At 44.3% G+C, this 20,995-nt stretch overlaps 1 protein-coding gene across 2 annotated transcripts in view; it reads right to left on the reverse strand.

The window, feature by feature from the left end:
• The window catches only part of CLIC5 (chloride intracellular channel 5), a 166,122-nt gene that overhangs the window by 45,573 nt on the left and 99,554 nt on the right, over positions 1–20,995 (reverse strand). For both annotated transcript variants that reach the window (XM_004018861.6, XM_004018860.6), the window contains exons 2-3: positions 5,944–6,053; positions 1,776–1,901 (exon numbers count right to left, since the gene is read on the reverse strand). In XM_004018861.6, coding sequence (XP_004018910.2) covers positions 1,776–1,901; positions 5,944–6,053 — 236 coding nt within the window. The remainder of the gene's footprint in view (positions 1–1,775; positions 1,902–5,943; positions 6,054–20,995) is intronic.

Below are 20,995 nucleotides of genomic sequence, written 5' to 3' on the forward strand. Positions count from 1 at the left end.
GATCACAATGGTTGAAAGTGTTAAGTCATTCAGTCATGTCCAGCTCTTTGGGATATCATGGACTGTAGCCTGCCAGGCTCCTCTGTCCATGGGATTCTCCAGGCAAGAATACTGAGTAGGTTGTCATTTCCTTCTCCAGGGGATCTTCCTGACCCAGGGATTGAACCCAGGTCTCCTGCATTGCAGGCAGATTTCTTACCATCTGATCCACTAGCGGAGATCCTCAATGTGGATGACAAAGAAAACACTTTTAGGAAGGATGTGCAAATGGTCGAGGCTTAATGAGATCACAATGAGGAGTTAAAATTTAACAGTGATTTGATAGATGTGTGACCTTGGGCGTGTTACTTAACCTCTCCAAGCCTCAGCTTCTCCAGCTGTAAAATTAGGATACTGACAGTACCTACCTTCTAGGGCACAGCAAGTGAGGGCCATAGCAGCCCCAGTGGCCTCATGGATAAGGCACTAGCCTTCTAAGCCAGGGATTGCTGGTTCTGGTGGCTCAGACGGTAAAGAATCTGACCACGGTGGAGGAGACCCAGGTCCGCTCCCTGGGTCTGGAAGATGCCCTGGAGGAGGGCATGGCTACCCACTCCAGTGTTCTTGCCTGGAGAACCCCATGGACTGAGGAGCCTAGCGGGCTATAGTCCATGGAGTCGCAAAGAGTAGGACACGACTGAGAGAAAGTTTCAGTTTCAAGTGAGGGCTATATCTGTAAAAAATAAAATTTTAAAATCCATGCAAGGTGGTCATCTTTCTTGTCAGTCCACTTATTTCCCCTATTAAAGTGAGAATCGCTCAATCATGTCCAACTCTGTGTGACCCCATGGACTTTACAGTCCGTGGAATTCTCCTGGCCAGAATTTCACCTACTAAGTATGTTCTAACATCCTTCCTGCCCCTCTGCTCCCATCTCACTGTCACTGCCTGAGCCCAGCCCTCTAGTCTGTCTGACCTGGAATGTCACCAACTGGCTCCTCCTAGTTGATTTCTAGGAGTTTCCATCCTCTGCTCTCCCTATATTCCCACATCCCCCAAAGAACCTGAAAACGGACTCTACAACATCTTTGCTTAAAGCTTTTCAGGGACAAGCCTGCAGGATTGTTTCTGCACGTCTTCCTCTGTATGTATTAATATTATTATTGCTCTAGTTTTTCTTTTTTCTAAAGGTGATTGTTTGAATCTCTAACTTCCGTCTAGGTACAATGCACACGTCTAGTTTCCAGCAGCTTTTAGGATTTCAGGGCTCTTCTCTCCTCTTTCCCATTAGGAGCAACTTATCTATAGAACCAGCGCTCTGGTTTCTCCCCTTACTGACCTCGTTTTCAGAAGTCAAACTGCTTTCAGTCCTTTTTTTTTTTTTTTCATATTTAATTATGGGTTCCGACCAGACGGGGTCAGATTTGTGGATCTTATTCATACGTTGGTGTGGTTTTAAGTCATGGGATTACCTCTCTCCTGGCTGACTTTTCACTTCACTTCGTTGACCTTTCAGCTCTTGTTCTGCCATGAAGGAGCCTCTGCCCCCACTCAGGCAGAGGGGCTGGGAGAGAGGACGTGTTTAGGGGGCATCAGCTCTTGGGGGCTGAGCTTTGTGGAGCAGGCTGGAGACAAACAGCCCTTTGGGGGTGAGGAGGGCCGTACGAGACTCTCTCTTTGCAAAGAGGGTCCTGAGCTCTGAGTCAATGAGGCTCTTTTGGAAATCTACTCCCAGGTTCTAGAGAAGTACATGGAACCCTCCCCATCATTAGCTCTGGAAAGAAGCAGCTCATTACTTTTCAGGGGTCAAAGTCTCCTCCAGGAACTCCTCGATCTTATTGACGTCTGTCTTCACATCCCCGTTGAACGTCAGGAAGGGTGGATGGGTACCAGGGGCAAGGTTGTGCAGGTCAGCTGGCTTTCTGTGGAGAGGAGAGAGCAAGGTTCAGGAGGTGGCTTACACCAGGGCGCTTCATGGACATGGAGACCTGGGGTGGATCGTTCATTATATGCCCGTTAGCAAAAACAGACTTGGAATGGGACATAGGGCAGAGAAGGGTGGAGGTTCTGGATGAACATGGTGTGATATAGGAAATCCAGCTGGTAGAATTCAGTAATAGGAGCAAGACAGGATGGACTGTGAAAAAAGCAGAGCCTGATCACAGGTGACTATCTAAGCTAGAGCCAAGAGTCCAATACCCAGGGCAGAAGTTGGGGTTTGCTTTCAAAAGGTCCTTCACTTGTTCGCTTAACAAAAATGTATTAGGCAGAATCCTGAACTTTGAATATTCATGAATTCAGTCATGCTTCTCCACTAAGAACAATCTTCTGTGTTCTTCAAGGTATGCACGGGAGGAAGGAAGTGATGTTGTGTTTGACATGGGTCCTTATTCAAGGCGGGAGTGGGGATGGAGCAAAGAAGGGGGAGAAGGGCCAGCAGACGGATGGAGGACTTGTGGAGGGAGAAGACTACACGGAGCACAGAGGGAGCACGACGGAAACTTCCCGGGGCAGGGCTGGGACATCAGAGTCACCCCAAACCCTCTCTCTGAGAATGCACACTCCTTGTGGGAGGCAGGCGAGGCGGGGAACAGTAGAGAGAGGAACCAAGAGAGTAAACAAGGGGGAAGAGGAGTCTGTAATGAAACACATTCCTGGCGTAATCAGCCTGGGAGGGGAAGACAGGAATTTCTATTAGGGTGTCCCTCCCGCGTCCATGCCCAAACACACACACTCTCCAGCTGCCTTCTGGGGCACTTGGAACTCCTCAGACAATTGACCCTGAAAGCACTTCTAAAATCTAATTTCCTTAGTCCCTGTGTCTACTTCATATGTGTTCCTCCTTTCAGACAACGGAAGGCCATTTTTACCTTCTCTGCCTGTGTTCTAAGGGCTTCCCTGGCGGCTCATAAGAGCTCACCTAAGGCAGTGATGGGCTTCCCAGTGGCTCAGTGGTAAGGAATCCACCTGCCAGTGTAAGAGACACAAGAGATGTTGGTTCAGTCCTTGGGTTGGGAAGATCCCCTGGAGTAGAACATGGCAACCCACTCCAGAACTCTTGCCTGGGAAATCCCGTGGATAGAGGAGCCTGGAGGGCTACAGTCTAGGCGGATCACAAAGAGTCAGACATGACTGAGCCTGCATACACACACACACACACACACACACACACACACACGCGCGCGCGCGCACGCATGCACAAGGCAATGAAGCTTGGGTTCCCAGCAGGGTGGGAAAAATACACACTGATTTTATATTTCAGCAATGACCTCTCTGTGGCTTAAAGATCTGGAAATTATGAGAGTGTTAGTTGCTCAGTTATGTCTGACTCTTTGTGACCTCATGGACTGCAGCCTGCCAGGCTCCTCTGCCCATGGGGATTCTCCAGGCAAGAATACTGGAGTGGGTTGCCATTTCTTCCTTCAGGGGACCTTCCCGACCCAGGGATTGAACCTGGGTCTCCTGCATTGCAGGCAGATTCTTTACCATCTGAGCTACCAGGGAAGCCCTGGTGAAATTATTAAGGATGATTTTTTTTTTTTTTCCTAAGACTCAGCAGAACAATGGCCTCTGGAGTCTGGCATCCTTCTGAGGTACTGCCTGCGGCTGCTGGAGCCCAGCTTATGTTGCCCAGGGACGCTGGTCAGGGTAGGGCCCATCTCTTTGTTGACTCTCTTCAGCAGTTATGAAATTATATAGTTAGGACTTAATTACCTATTGCCAAGTCTAACTTACGGATCATTTAATATACATCAGTCCTCCTTCCCTGACTGGAGGTCAAGATGATGCTAAGAAGAGCCAACACAGGTGGTGTTCTTGCTACCAGCCAGCACAACAGTGAGTGAATGCAAGTGGTCCATGGCCTGCCTCCCCAGATCCTCACACAGAAACAACCACTGCTATGCCCATCGCACCCATAAGGAAGCAGGCTCTGGAAAGAGAGGGTAACTTGTTCAAGGACACTCAACTCATGGTGGAGCCAGGATTGGAAATTAGTTTTGCTGGGAATTGCTAAACTTCACTATTATCAAGCATTTTAAAAGTTCCTTAATTCATATATATATACATATATATGTATATATGTATATATATATATATTTTTTTTTTTCAGTAAGAAAGTCCCCTTATCTATAAAACTAGAGTCTTGATACTTGACTGGCCTACTTGAAGGGCGTTGGCAGGATCAGATGTGATAACAGAAAGGAAAGAGCCTCGTAAGGATCTGAGGAATGCTGGGGTGGCTGATCCACAGCCAAACAGAGTCCACGTTCAACAGATGATACTCCAAAGACCTCTTCTTCTCCACTAAAGGAAGCCAATCGTCCCAACTGTACAAAAGTCAGCTCTTGCAGACACTGTATTACATGGGTGTGTTCATTCATTTGTCAAAGGTTAGCTGGGCCCCTGAATGAATGAATGAGCTGCTAGGACAGATACAAAGAAACTTAATCTCAACATGATCTCAACCTGCCCTTGAGGGATTCAAGGTCTTCCGTGAATGACAAAACAAACTTCATAACTGATGAGTCCTGAAGAGCATGGTATCTGAACCGAGGAGATGGGGTTTTTGGTGATAGCCCCTCCAATCATAGATGGGCACCTTAAACAAGCCATTTAACTGTGTCTAGGTTTCCTTGAATAGAAGGAAGAAAAAAACTCACACTTTATGTGATTTTTTTTTATGGGAAAGCAAGGCTAATTGTTTATCAGGACTGTAGATATCATAACCTGGTGAGATGCAAATTGATGGAGCTGGGCAGCAGGGACCACAGACACTGGGTGAGTCTGGGGGAGGCTGAGGGATAGATGTGCCTGAAAGTGGTGGGGTAGGAGGGGGAGGATTCCCAGGAGATGGGGTTGGTCCTGGGAATTGGGCACCATCTCTCCACATGGTTAAAGGATTGTTTTAGGAAAAATATCCTTATGATAATATAAAGGATGAGGAGAGACAGACAGAGAGAACCCGGATGGATGAAGACCAGCTTGAAGAACAAAGAGACTGTCTAACTACCAGTGGTGGGACCTGGACCAAGTGTGGGCTTTGAGAATAGAGGAGAGAGCTCGGAAGTAAGAAACAGCATGGAGAGAGGATACTTGGCTACTGATGGACAAGGAGGGTAGCAAGAGGAGGAAGCTGGAAATGCTTCAGTGCCCATAAAAATGAAAGAACAAAGGAATTCAGGGTGTTTTTTTTTGTGTGTGGTGGGGACTCAACTCAAAGGGAAAATGAAGGTACAAGTTTCAGCAAAGATATTTTAAAGTGATAACAGAAAACTCAAGTGGAAACAGCAAGAGGAGAGCAGGGGTCTAGGTGCAGGATAACTGACATGAAGGTGGCAGGGAGAGTGTGCTAAGCTCACCGAGGAGGAGGATGAACACCGGGAGAATGCGTCTGAGCCAGTCCCCATTTAAAGGGGAAGCAGAGGAGAGAGGAGAGAAGCAAGAAGGAAAGCACGTGGCTCGTGGTGGTGAACGATGCCAGAATTTTAAACAGTCATTAAAACTGCACTTTAGAAGCAGGATACTAGTAACACTCCACCCCAGTCTCTAATCCAGAGCTTTCACACTAACGACTTCTAAAGATGGGAACATAGTGGGAGAAACGGTCTGGATCTCAGCTCCTTGGAAACTCAACCTCTCACACCTGGAGTCTGGCTGGGGTTCCCCAGGACGAGGGCATTGGGAATGGCTCACTCTGGATTTTCAGATGTCCATGCCCATCTCTGTGCCAGACACTCAGTCGTGATACCCAGTGCCCAGTCCCTCCTTCTTCCTTGCAAATTGGGACTTGCTCTGTCCCAGGGGTGATGCTTGTTTTCTCAGCCTCCCTTTTAACTAGGGGTCTGGCCCAAGAGGTGTGAGCAGGAGGCAGCTAGGAACTGAGAGAAGGTTTTCGCCCTCCTTCATGGACAATCATCTGTTCCTACAGCGAAACCTACTGCTCACGAATGCACCATCCTTTACCTTTTCAGATCCACCGTGGTGACATTGAACACAACTCCTTTCAGCCAGAGGATCATAAAGAGACGCTGAGAGAAGGGACAGTTGCCAATGCTTTCCCCATCGATTCCAGCCTAAAAAGAAAAGCACGAGAGTCCTGAGTCGGCTTGTGCACGTTAGCAAGAAGGCATATAGGATTCTAACAGTTAGACACCAGTTTGAGGAGACCTAAGTCCATGCTCCAGCCTTCCTTTAAAGCTGCCTTTTATTATTTATCATTGTCTTCCTAATGTAGGGTGACGCTTGGCAGAGAGAAAGGGCTCAATAAACTCTGTGGAACTGAATGTGAGTTTCCAGCATGGTGATTATGCAGACCCATAACTTTCTGAAACCATTGAGAAAAAGAGACCTTTAACATCACAGGGAAAGTGTTGTGAAAGTGTTAGTTGCTCAGTCGTGTCTGACTCTGAGACCTGGACTGTAGCCTGCCAGGCTGCTCTGTCCATGGAATTCTCCAGGCAAGAATACTGGAGTGGGTTGCCATTCCCTTCTCTGAAGGATCTTCTCGATCCAGGGATTGAACCCGGGTCTTCCACAATGCAGGCAGATTCTTTACCATCTGAGCCACCAGGAAATCCCTTAATATCACATAATCTGACACCAAGAATGCTGGACCAACTTCTGTACTCCTGAGTAATCATCTTGTCTATGCTTGAATAGCTCCGCTCACCAGCAATTTATCTCTCTCAAACCAGTCCATTCTGAGGACAGTTCTAACCATCTGAAATGCTTTCCTTCGGTTATATCAATAACCTCACCAAAGCATATTCCTCTATCGCTTATCCTCTACCCTTTAGTCCTTGCTTCATGAGGATGTCAAGAGTACAGATCCTCAGATTTTGACCTCTTTCTATCTAATCTGCAGGCTCAAGACTTTAATCAATGTCCCACTTAGTTCTGACTACTACTTGACCTTGTGTCAATAACCTATTCATTTGTTAAATTATTCTTTCGAACAGTGAATACATATTGATCATGTGCAAAGCACTGTACACAGGGGATTCAAAACAGCATTTACTCAGGCGCTTAGGACCCTCCTAGGTGTGGACCAGGGCATGAGACAGGTACACACAGATAATCACGGCATTATTGAGGACCTGCACACTCCTGCTCCCCGACTTTCCCCTTCTCAGTACCCTCCTCAAAACAGAATTTTTTTTCTCTGAAAGGCAAGTCCACTTTTACCTCTGAATGGGCTGCAGAGATGTGAATTTTATAGAGTATATTTTCAGCAAACACAGGAAGAAAAAGGTTGAAGAACTGATTTCTGTGTGATTTATTTCCACTGAGTGGTTTATTGGCTCCAAAATGGTACCTGGAGGGAGAAATCACCTACTAACTCTGAGGCTTCTCTGGTGGCGCAGATGGTAAAAAATCCACCTGCAATGCAGGAGACCCGGGTTCAATTCCTGGGTTGAGACGATCGCCTGGAGAAGGAAATGGCAACCCACTCCAGTATTCTTGCCTGGAGAATTCCATGGACAAAGGAGCCTGGTTTACTGGCCCCGAAACGGTACTTGGAGGGAGAAATTACCCAATCACTCTAGTTTTTGTTGTTGTTGTTTTAAGGTGGTTTTTTTGTTTTGCAAATGTCTTTGTTTGTACTGGCCTCAAGGCATGTGGGATCTTAGTTCCCTGACCGGGATCGAACCTGTGCCTCCTGCAGTGGAAGCTCAGCCTTAACTTCTTGACCTCCAGGGAATTCCCACCCACTCACTCTAGTTTGCCCTTGGCTACCCTGGCAACTGTGGCCTCATCAGGACCAGGCTCCAATCACAAGGAGGATCCCTGGAGAAAAGGCCCATAGTGTGGCTTGAAAAGCTGACAACAATCCCACCAACATCCTGTAATGGGCGCTTACTAAGACTTCTTTTCTTTCTTCCTTTTTTTGAAAGAGAAGGAGAAAAAATTGCCCTCCAAGCTCAGCACATTATTTTCCCCCGCAACTTTTTTTTGCTGTGGGCTTGGGGTGGGGAGGGGTGTGGATGTCTTCTTTCATACAGGAGAGCATCAGTGTGTGCTTTTTTCTGCCTGGCCCATCACTCCCAGCAGAGATTCAGGTTTATAATGGAAAACTGGTGCCTTTGCTGGTGTTGCTTGTAGGTAATTGCTATGAAATTACAGTTATTTCACCTTTCTCTTAACTCTACCTGGAACTCCATCCTTATTCAGTTCTCACTTTCCTTGGTGCTGGAAACAGATCCACTCTGAGTGTTTCAGACACCACAGGCTTGGTTATAGAAAATCAGAAAGGCGGAGGGCATAGGGCAGGCACCACCCTGACCACAGGGCTAACGTTACCGATAAAGCCACACTCAGACAGGCAACTATGGATTTAATAATGACTGGTGCAAAACTTGGGTTGATGACATCAGTTCCTAAAAGTATCTTTCTCAAGAAGCACCCTGTTGACAGGTTCTTGGTCCCTTAATACATCCTGACAAAGGAATTTTTCCCAGGGTCGGTTATGATGTAAGTGACAAGCCGAGAATTCAAAAACAGAAGCCACACACTCTTATCTGTCTTTACCTCTGGTGGTGAGGGTGGGAGTGGGGATACTCATAACATACTCGAAGTAGGAACTACAGAAATATTGGCATTCTTATTAGCTGGGCCCAAAATTCATATAATAATGTTAATAATACCAATGAATATCAATATTGTCAGGCATTGTTCTAAGTGCTTTCCATATACTGCTTTTTATTTCATTGCATTATCATGAATAACAAGCTCTCTGTTCAATTCAAATCTTTTATTCTTACTTATTTATTTTTGGTCACATCACCTGGCATGTGGGATTAGTTCCCCAACCAGGGATTGAACCTGAAGCCCCTGGATTGGAGGCACAGAGTCTTAACCACTAGACTGCCAGGCAACTGCTGCTTTACATAACATTATTAATGCATTTATTCCTCATGTGAAACCTGGGTAGTGAGATAGTGTCATCCTTTTACAGACGTGGGAGCTGAGGGTAAATTACAGAGAGGGGACATCACTGGCCTGAGAGCCCCTAGGATGAACTCAGGCAATCTGGTTCCAGACCCAGAGTTCTTAACTGCCATGCACAGACTCCATCCTGAGGACCCAGCCCAGACAGGTAGCATGGTCACCCAAAGTCATGGAGCAGGAGGTGAGGGCGCTGGGGATGTCTGGATGCTTCCCAGACTGCAGCCCATATGCCACAGCTCTGTGGGCTGTAGAGGCTGGTGGCAGTCACCGTTCCCCATGTCCACTCTTGTCTTGTTAGGATTCTAGATGTGGCAAACAAAAATTGCCAAAAGGCCAAGAGAAACACGACACCAGGGGTCTGTCTTACTGTCTCTGCATCTCTCTTGCAGTTTCACAGTCCCTTCCCTTCCGTTTTCTTGTGCTGGGAACAATGAACATGAGATCTACCCTCTTAAGACATGTTTCGCTGTGCAAGGCAGTATTGTCGGCTCTCCAGCGCTTACTCACTTTGCTCAAATGAAACTGTATTTCTGTATTAGGAACTCCCCACTTTCCCCTCTCTTTGCCCCTGACAACCACCTTTCCACTTTTTGATATTGTGACTTTCGCTATTTTTCAGTTCAGTTCAGTCGCTATTTGAGTTACTTCATATAAGTGGGAGCATGCAGTATTTGTCTTTCTGTGATCAGTTTAATTCTCTCACTGTCATGTCCTTGAGATTCATCCATGTTGTTACATATTTTAGAATTTCCTTCTTTTTTAAGTCTGCATAATATTCCACTGTGTGTATACATCAGTTTTTAATCCACTCATCTATCAATGAACATTTGGCCGTTTTCATATCTCGCCTATTTAAATAGTGCTATAATGAACACAGGGCTTCCCAGGTAGTGCTAGTGGTAAAGAACCCCCCTGCCAATGCAAAAGATATAAGAGACATGAGTTTGATTCCTAGGTCAGGAAGATCCCCTGGAGGAGGGTATGGCAACCCACTCCAGTATTCCTGCCTGGAGAATCCCATGGACAGAGGAGCCTGGTGGACTACTATCCATAGGGCCACAAATAGTTGGACACAATAGAAGCAACTTAGGACATACAGTCATAATGAACACAGGAGTGCTAATATCTCTTTCAGATTCTGATTTGTTATTTTAGCTGACTCCCCAGAAGTCGGATTACTGGGTCATATGGTAGTTCTATTTTTTATTTTTTTGAGGATCCACGACACTGTTTTCCATAGTCACTGCTCCACTTAGTATTTTCACCAACAGTGTGTGAGGGTGCTAATTTCATTCTGGCCAAGACTTGTCGTTTGTTTTTTCTAGAATAGCTATCCTGAGGTGAGATCTCATCGTGGTTTTGATTTGCATTCCTCTCATAGTTACTGATATTGAGAATTCTTTTTTTGTTGGATGTTTGCATGTCTTCTTTGGAAAAACATCTATTCAAGTCCTTAGCCCGTATTTTAATTGGGTTATTATTTCTTTAGTATTGAGTTGTTCATTTTCCTCTTTTCCTCCTTCCCAACTAACCAGTCCTGTGCCCCATATAAACCATTTGATAAACTCATGGGTTAAACGTGGTATGCTTGTGGCAGCCACTTGAAACATCAACCAAGAACTTCGGGGGATTCAGGGGGACCCCAGGCCCTGGAAGGTAGGAGGAAAAATCCAGATGGGGGCTGGGGTAGTCAAAGACATGGTGAACTGGGTTGAATAACATTCCCTCCCAAATTCATGTCCACGTGGAACCTGCGAGTGTGATCTTTTTGGAAGCAAAATTTTACAGATAAAATTGAGTCAAGATGAGGTCATATTGGATTCAAGTGGGCCCTAAACATTTGTGCACAGACAAAAATGTCGTATTGAGACGGAGGCAGAGATTGGATGGATAGATATATCGGCAAACCAAGGACACCAAGGATGGTCAGCAGACCCCAGAAGCTGGAGGAGATTAGGGCGAGGTCTTCTCTAGAGACTTCAGAGAGAGCATGGCCCTGCTGCCAACTTGATTGCAAACTGCCAGCCTCCAGAACTGTGAGAGAATACATTTCTGTTGTTATAAGCAGCCCAGTTTATGGTCATTTATTTTGGCAGCACTAGGAAACGAATGCCAACAGTGGGGTCAAAGGAGAATGATGTACAGCGGCTGGCAAACTCCCCAAGTTCATCATTCCACTTTTCCACGGGCCTCACGTGCATACAACTGCCAGCCAGCTCTGACCCCAAAGTACTGTCTCTTCCCTGCTGCTGCTGCTGCTAAGTCGCTTTGGTCATGTCTGACCCCATAGACGGCAGCCCACCAGGTTCCCCCAACCCTAGGATTCTCCAGGCAAGAACACTGGAGTGGGTTGCCATTTCCTTCTCCAATGCATGAAAGTGAAAAGTCAAAGTGAAGTCGCTCAGTCGTGTCCAACTCTTCGCGACCCCATGGACTGCAGCCCACCAGGCTCCTCCGTCCATGGGATTTTCCAGGCGAGAGTACTGGAGTGGGGTGCCATTGCCTTCTCCAGTCTCTTCCCTAGGTATAGTAAATTTATTTACTAGAACATGTATATGCTATACTATACTTTGCTATATTATACTATATTATTAACACATTCTATATCATCTAAGCTGTAATAACACATAAACACATAAACTTTGTACCCCAGTGGCTAAGACTCAGCACTGTTAATGCAGGAGGCCTGGGTTCAATCCCTGATCAGGGAACTAGATCCCACATTGCACAACTAAAGATCCTGCATGCCATAAAGAAGACAGAAACGTGCCACAACCAAGACCCAGTGCAGTCAAACGAATAAAAATAAATATTTTTAAAAAACATAAACCATTATACACTATGTAATAGTACATATAATAGTAATGGCAGGATGCAATGATATAGGTTGTATGATTATACATTATATGTTGTGTGCCAACTAAGTCGTATTATATGCTATGACGTAGTCTCTCATGCTATATGGTAAGCTTGGCTAATGTTTTATTTACATTGCCTTCAGCGGCAATAAGCCCAGGTACCTAAAACTGAGTTCCTGTTAGAAAGCATGCATGTGGAGGGAAGGATGACATTGCTCCATTTTTATGACTTGAGTATCTCAAAATTTTGATGTCGGCCCTCGAAAGAGCATCCTGAGAAAGAAACCTGGGTTGCTGAAGGCATTATAGCAGAAGACTACGGTACTAGACCCACCTCTGCCTCTGATTCACCCTGTGACCTTAAGTCTCAATCTTTGCACTCATAACTTTCAGCAATTTTTCTAAAATCAAGCAGCTAATGGAAAATTATCAGCTTAAGACAGCCGTGTTCCAACTCTTTTGGTTTCAGAATCCTTTTGTGCCTTTTAAGATTGTTGGGAATACGAAAGAGCTTTTGTTCATGTGGGTTATAGCTATCGATATTTACTGTATTATAATTAAAGCTAAAACATATTTATTTCCTCATTCATCAAAATATAACAATAATGACAAATATATTACATGTTAACAGAAACAGCATATTTTAATATAAAGAAACCATATATTTAGAAAAAATTTAGTAAGAAGAGTGGCATTGTTATAGTTTTACAAAATCTTTGACTGACTTAAGAGAAGTCAGCTTCTGCATTCAGTATTTTCCTATTTGTTTGGAGTCTGTGAAAAAAATCTGGCCTTACCCAGATACATAGTTGGAAAAGGAAGGAGTAATTTAATAGCCTTTTCAGATAATTTCAGATAGTTGCAAGTATTTTTCTTTTATACCATACCGAAACTCAACAAGTGGTAGTTTCTTAAAAGTTGGTTGATAGGTGGAATTTGAAACCCTACCAATGAAATTCTTCCATTCGACTAAAAAGAAAAAAAATCCATCTATCTCGCACTTTGAATGGATCTTTTACTCATGGATGGTTTTGTCATATCACAAATTCATCATTTTGAAAATAATATTTCACAGACTTGAATCTTCCAAATGGTCATACACTTTCTCATATGATAGCAAAATATCTCATTCAGTATATCACCACCAAGATCATCAGAAAATTTTAAGCAAGGAGAAGCTGTCAAATTCCTAGTGGCAAATACCTATTTTCCAATATTCTCATTTTCTCTTCAAAGTTTGTCTTTTATTATTGGCAATGGATACCGCCAGCTGTTAGTCTTGAAATGACAAGCTCATTTCCTTCATTTTCCAGGAAATGTCTGGAAAAACCATGGTTTGTCTGCTGGTTGCCTTTCAGCTAAAAACTGCTCTATGAGAAAAACTACTGGTCAGGTCAATTGCACAAGCAGTTCTCCTGAGACAATCACTGTGCTTGGCAATGTGGCCAAAGAGCTAAATATGCATTTCCCATTTAATCCACCAGAATGTTTAAAAGATACGTACTCACGGGCTGAGATTTTAATTACATTAGATAACTTTAACAGCTTCGTCAAAATCATTCATAAATGAGATCAGCTCTTTTTTTTTTTTTCTCTTCGTGTATGACAACTCTATACCACTTCCTTTATTTGCACTAAAACCCCAGTAAATTTTACCCACAAAATAGCAACCTGAGGGAGAAATGATGACTTTGAAAATAGTGTGAACTCCCAGGATCTCTGAAAGGACCTCAGGAACCCAGGAGTCAGTGAACAACAGACACTCCACAAACAAACCAAGGTACATAGAGCTTCATCTCCAGACAATAAAGGGAAGCTGAGAATTGCCCAAAAGTCATTTGCGGGCACCAAGATCCAGAAGAGAGAAGAATGATTCAGAGAGGACCCCAAAAGAAATAGCAGGATGAGGAGAGATGCCATTTAAGCTGGACAGATGTCATGTCACTTATCAAGTTATTGTTTCCCAGCTCCAAAGGCACCCTTCAATAAATGTTGGGTGAGAAACAGTGGGAATTCCTTTCAGCATTTCTAAAGTGAGCATGGAGGTAGGGTTTCTCAGGAGAGAGCATGGAAGGGACCCTGCAGAAAGAAGGGCTCTCCTGATGCTCTGGTGTGGGCTGGGGGGTCAGGTCTCCAGCCTCAAGCCAAAAAAAGTGATCCCTCTGGCCTCTGCAGGCTCACCTGCTGATAACCTTTCTGCAGCCCTCTGAACACAGAAGTGAAAGGCCCCATGTCGCCTGCATACAGCCTGCCTGTGGTCTAGGTGGCCTCACAGATCTGCTACTCACTCAGCAAGCCCCGTGTGGCCTGAGGGTCCCCTGTACCCACCAGTCCCTGGATCCTTCTGCTCACCTAGGCTCCCAGCGCTGATCATCTGCTTTCCTCTTGAACGCAGGAGGGTGGCCCATTGCTTGGCTAGCAATTCCAAAACAGCTCTGGCCTCGCCAGAAGAGTGAACTTCGATGCTTTCTGCGGGCCTGACCACATCTTCTCCAGTGAGATTTGCACCCCTTCCAAGTCTGCCACCCCTGGGCTATTCTCCTTCAGCTCTAGAGTATACCATATAGACTGTCCTTATATGTAATGGTTACTCTGGTATCATAATTAATTATCGCTTTATGTTACACTTCTCCCGCTAAAACCAATGTGTGGCTTCTCTCTTCTGATTGGACCCAGACTACAACAGATGCTTAAACGTTTGATAGCTCAAATTGGAGGATTTTTAGGCTATTTAACTATTCCTTAAAAAGAAAATCCCACAAAATTAAGTTCTAAATGAGGTCAAGAAAGAAGCCTGAATTTTCTCCAAAGAAATTAAATGTCACACTTCAACTTTCTGTTGCTTTAGCCTATGAAATCTGTCCCTCAGGACTTAAGTGGTCAAACATTCTTTTCAAGTTTCAGATAAAAATTCTACAGCACTCGGGTTGGAGTTGATTTCAGACACAATATGATCTAGCTCTTTCTTTTTAGTAGTAAGGAAATAGGCCCAGAAAGGCTAGATGTCTTGCCCATGGTTGCACAGCCTGGGCCCATGGCAGAATCAAGGATATAATTTTTTTTTGCTGTGCCATTCGACTTGCAAGACCTGTTTCTTGACCAGGGATTGAACCCAGGCCACAGCAGTAAAAGCCTGGAATCCTAACCACTAGGCCACCAGGGAACTCCTGGGGATATAATTCTTGATTCCTAACTTTTCCCTAGGCTAGTTATTCTCTTACAGGAAAGAATGTTGAAGTGACAAAGACGACAAGAAGAGGACTTTCTTTTGATAAAACAATCCATCTATATAGCACTAAAATGATTCATATCAAATGGAAGAGAAAGAATTTTTCTTTATAGTATTTACTCTCTATAGTATTTGGATCTGCCCACTTTCTTCATGTAAGTCAGATGATATGGCTTAGTGTGATCATCTTTTTAATACCAAATGATCTGTCGTTCCAATCATTTGGTTGGTCAGTCTCTCATGAATAGAGACGAGACTTGGTGATTTGTGGTCCACTTGAAGAAGGTAAGTTCTATCCTTAAAGAAACAACATTCTTTTTCTCAGCAGTCACATAAGGCATAACTCACTGGGGTCACTCTAGGCATTTTTCATTCAATTGTTGTTCTGGGTTTAGTCACTAAGTCATGTCTGACTCTTTGCAACCGCATGGACTACATCACCCCAGGCTTCCCTGTCCTTCAGTATCTCTCAGAATTTGCTCAAACTCATGTCCTTGAGTTGGTGATGACATCCAACCATCTCATTCTCTGTTGTCCCCGTCTCCTCCTGCCCTCAATCTTTCCCAGCATCAGGGCCTTTTCCAATGAGTCATCTCTTCACATCAGGTGGCCAAAGTATTGGAGCTTCAGCTTCAGAATCTGTCCTTCCAAGAAATAGTCAAGGTTGATTTCCTTTAGGATTGATTGGTTTGATCTCCTAAACAGGTAATAAGTATACATTTGAGGCTTCAGAGACTGTCAGCATTTATCTGAAGTTGATTACAAAGGCTGAATAAGCTCTACGCAGAAGGCTGCCTGTACAATGTCATATGAAGAATTTCAGGTGTATTGGTCAGAGTTCTGCAGAGAAATAAAACCAACAGGACTTGTGTGTGGATAGGAGAAGGCAGTGGCACCCCACTCCAGTGCTCTTGCCTGGAAAAGCCCATGGACAGAGGAGCCTGGTAGGCTGCAGTCCATGGGGTAGCGAAGAGTCGGACACGACAGAGCGACTTCACTTTCACTTTTCACTTTCATGCATTGGAGAAGGAAATGGCAACCCACTCCAGTGTTCTTGCCTGGAGAATCCCAGGGACGGGGAGCCTGGTGGGCTGCCATCTATGGGGTCGCACAGAGTCGGACACGACTGAAGCGACTTAGCAGCAGCAGCGGCGGCGGCAGAGCTAAAGATAGAGATAGAGACAGGATTGTCTCCATCTGATTGTGGAAGGTGAGTCTAAAACCTTATGGGCTATGTCATCAAGTTGGAGACTTAGGGAAAAGTCACAGTTCAAGTTCAAAGACAATCTGTTGGCAGAATTCCCTCTTCTTCAGACATTGTCAGCCATATTTCTATTGAGGACTTCTACTGACTGGATGAGGCCCGCACACAAGATAGAAGGTCATCTGCTTTACTCAAAGTCTACTCATTTAAATGCGCATCTTATAAAAAAAAAAAAAATCTGCCTGGAAGCAGTCAGCATAATATTTGCCCAAATACCTGGGCATGACAGCCTAGCCAAATGACACATACAAATTAAACATCACAACAGGTGAATTTAAAAATATTACTTGAGACAGGTAACCCATCAATTTAGTATGTGTCATCAACACCTTAGCTCACCAGATGGTTTTTATAAACAGCTGAACATAGTTATGTAAATATCCCCTCCCAAAGGAACTTGTAGGCTCCATGCCCAGAAGGCTACTTGGCTCAAGTGTCTGACTAAGAGAGCAGGGTCCAGAGATACCCTGAACCTGAGTTACCAGCTTGTTCTGATAATGGCTTTGGGCCCAAGGCTGCCTATAATTCAAGGAGCTGAGTAATATTACTGGGCTCAAGGCCTCTTGGGAGCGACCTTCAGCCTGCCCTGAGCTTTATGGCTTCTGCACAGAGCCTGTACTCACCCTCCTGTTTGTCCACACACCCTCCAAGAAAGAACCGCCCCCTCCAGCCCAACACCACGCCAATGCCCCCTTTTTCCAGCCCCTTCTTTCCATTTCTATGTGTTTTCCTTCCTATTGTTTCATGTCCAAACTGTTCGTACAAGTGACGTGGTTTCTCAAAATTCTTGCCAGTCCTGCTTCTACTTAACATCCTCTTTTCTTTTTCAAAAATGTATGTGGCTGCATCAGGTTTGAGCTGCGGCATGCAGGCTCTAGTTTCCTGACCAGGGATCAAACCTGGACCAGCTGCACTGGGAGCGTGGAATCTTAGCCTCTGGACCACCAGGGAAGTCCTTTAACACCTTCCTATAAAACAGGTCTCTTTCAGTCACTTTCTGGGACTAAGCACTCTCCCTCCTTCCCGTGTTTCCTCCTCTCCTTCCGCCCTCCTTCCCTTCCTCTTTCCGTTCCTCTCTCCGTGCGTTCCTTCCTTCTTGCCTCTCTGTCTTAGCCCTACTTGACTATTCTCGTCACTAGAACTGTTGTCTATCTCCTCCTCTTAAAACTCAGCCCTCTGCCACCCGCCTTGTCACCTGCTGTTGGTAAAGGTGCGCAAGACCCTGTGCTCAGAAGAGCCCCACACTTGGCTTAACGCTCTGTGGTTGCTGTCTCGAAATCCTTTTAATCATTTTGAACGAAGGATGCCACCCCTTCACGTTGCAGTGGCCCCACAAGTTGACAGCCGGTCCTACACGTGACTCTGCTGTTCCTTTGCTGACACCCTCCTCTTGCTAACTTTTGCCCTCTCAGCTAAGAGTTCATCCCCTACATCAAAAGTGTACTACATTTGTACACTTTTGAGAACTCATCTAGTCCTGAGAACATGATTATCCTTCCCGAGACAGCAAGAACTCTGGCTTTTAGGCCCATAAACATACAGTTTACTCTGAACTTTTAAAAAAGGAAAAGGAAAGAAAAGGAAGAATGTTGAAATGCTGCAGAGCTTGCTTGGTTTAATCCTTCCTTGTTACTTCTGTCTCTTGTCCTGTCTCAGTCCATTGTTAACGTATTACCATAGAATTCACCTCATTTCAATTAAATAGTTCCCCAGTTATTAGATACCTGAGCTTTTCTTATTAGTAAATCAGACTCACTAATTAGTAAGCATTTAATAATATTCTTATTATTGTTTTTTAATATCAAATGCTCTGTCCTTCCAATAATCTAACTGCTAAGCCTTCAGCTAGCATGGATGTAACTTGGTGACTTGATTTATTTGGGGCTCTCATTTTATGAAACCCTAGGAACCCAGGAAGGACACAAGAAATCTAAGTTTGATGGGAAGGAAATCCAAAAAAACAGAGAAGATATATGTATATATATATATATAGCTGGTTCACTTTGTTGTACAGTAGAAACTAATACAACATTGTAAAGCAACTATACTCCAATAAAAATTAATTTAAAAAAAAGAAATGCAAAAAAAAAAAAAAAAGAAATGCAAGCTTGATTGCCCTGATAAGTCTTCCAAGTGACTCCAGCATGCTTCAGAAGACAGAACAATTCTCATTCATATCATAAACCTACACCAAGCCTTAGAAGGTCCCAAAGTCCAAATCCTCTGTTTCTGAGTTTGACTCTTTCAGCTACATTGGTGTAATATTTAACACAACTACATTCTACTGCCCTGGAGGCAGGCTTGTGTCCTTAACTTCACAGAGTTCTGTGGTGCAGTGTGAAGGGCTGGTTGTAGAGGGGGGCAGATCTGGGTTCAGATTCCAGCCCTGATATCAAACAGCTACTGTGGCAGATTTTATTTTTCCAAAGTGGCTATAGTACAATTTTCAGTCCCATGGGCTCTCCAGTGGAAAAGTCTGTATTTTCCTTCTTGAAATTGGGTGGACCTTTGTGCCAGCTTAGATGAAAAGAAGACTGTCACAGTATGTGACTTCTGAGACTGGGTCATTAAAGGCGACACAGACTCTGCCTGGCTCTCTGTGTCTTCTTTGGGAACTCAGCCCCCATGTTGTGAGGAAGCCCAGAGCCCATGAAGAGGCACCATGGAGTGTTCCGGCTGACATCCCCAGCTAAGTTTTCAGCTGACAAGTGCCCTCAACCACCAAACACGTGAATGAGTGAGATTTCAGATAGTTCTAGTTCCCAGGCTTTGAACTGTCCCAAATGACAACCAGTGGGTCATTCCCACCAAGCCCTGGCCAAACTGCAAGTTCATGAACAAAATAAATGCTTTCATTGTTTAAAGGCACTGAGTTAGGGTGGCTTATTATCCAGCAGATAACTCACATACACGCTTACCCTCAGGTTCCTTCTGTACAAACTGGGGGCAAGAAACATCTACCTTGCAGGGCTGTTTCATGACTCGATGACAATATGTAAAAAACATGATGTTTGCTATTGTCATGAGCACAGAAGACAAACATTTAGGAAGAGCTTATCAAACATCGCTATTTGTGAAACACTATGCCTTAGTAAAGAGTCAGGAGATCTCTCTTTGATGCCACAAAAATTCAACAATACCTCCGTGTCCAGGGTTTTGGGTGTGGAGCAATACATTCAATGGAGAAAGCCAACACAGGAAGAACTATGGCCACTGTCCATTGGCTGGAGATGAGTATTCCTAAGCCAGGGAAGGATCACATTGACCATGAAGGGGAAAAGAGAAAGTGATTCGTATTTGGTTAGCTGTTGGTACAATCATGGACAAATGCACAGCAACGTTCCACCACCAAACAATGTATTCAAGTAGCTCAGGAACCAGACTCAAAGGTTTGTAACTCCAGGAAGATGGATGGATGAAGCTGAGGGATCAGGTCTGTGACAGATTCCTGGCAGTTTTCTGTTGAAGCCCAGTGGAAGCCCTTGTGTTCTCTGAATATCCGGGAATCTTGGCCACAAATATTGATGGGACCCTTATGTTATTCTTTAGGCCTGATTACGGCTCTCCGTGCTTGGATCAGGAGATCTTAACACTGGAATTCTTCCACCTCAGAAATGCACCACAGTGCAGAAAACCAGAGAGCAATACAAATCCACAGTCTCAAATAAACAGAACTCCTTCCCACATGGGTTTAATTTGAAGACGACGTCTTCTTACTTAAGCCTCCTCCAGAGGATACCAGTCCTAATGGAGGAAACATGCCTTCAACTTAATTAGCCCACTGTCAAAGTTTTGCTTTCCTCCCTTGACATTTTTTAAATTATTATTCAAGATGCTCTAGGAATTAGTTCCAGCTTTTGATCATGCATCCATTCCCCCTTCATTCATGGAATGAGCCCACAATACCTATAATCGTCATACAGAACGAGGGTATATCTCAATACTGATTCACTGACAAAAAGAATGCTGTTTGGAATCCTGTGACAATAGAGATTCTGCCACTGTTCTACATCCTGCCCTCTGCTCTGGCTGTCTGCATGTTGTTTTTTTAAAAAATTTGTTTTAAATTTCAATTATTTTGCCAATTATCTTTTTAAAATATTATTTACTTGTTTATTTGGCCATGCTGTGTGGCATGGGGACTGAATCAGGGCCCCCTTCAGTGGAAGCATGGAGTCTTAATCACTGGACCACCAGGGAAGTCCCTGAGTGAAGGTTTTAAATTGAGCATCTTCATATCACAAAACTTAGAGAAATCACAAAATCTGTCACCAGGCCTCTCAGTTGGGTTCAGTGAGCTCTCATCTATCCAAACCTCTCAAATAAGACAGGTTAAAAGACTTGTGGCACTAAAATAAAATCTGAATTATGAGATTTACTAAACAGGGTCCTGTAAATCCAGGACCCTTCTGGGACATTCTTTGCAAAATTAGTGTTTTATGTCAGTAAATTACGATTTATAAAGCTTGAAAAGCCTATCCTAAAATTCATTTAATCATGACACAACCAGGTCCCACACTCAGATATTCTGATTCGTTAATCTGGGATAGAACTCAAGTCCGGCAACCCACTCCAGTCTTCTTGCCTGGAGAATCCCATGGACAGAGGAGCCTGGCAGGCTAGACACAGACACGAACTGAAGTGACTTAGTATACATGGAGAACCCAAGTGATTTTTTTTTTTAACTCTCAAAGTGATTCTGATGTTTAACCAGGG

The sequence above is a fragment of the Ovis aries genome, chromosome 20 (assembly GCF_016772045.2).
Source record: "Ovis aries strain OAR_USU_Benz2616 breed Rambouillet chromosome 20, ARS-UI_Ramb_v3.0, whole genome shotgun sequence".
In the NCBI taxonomy this organism is placed as follows: Eukaryota; Metazoa; Chordata; class Mammalia; order Artiodactyla; family Bovidae; genus Ovis; species Ovis aries.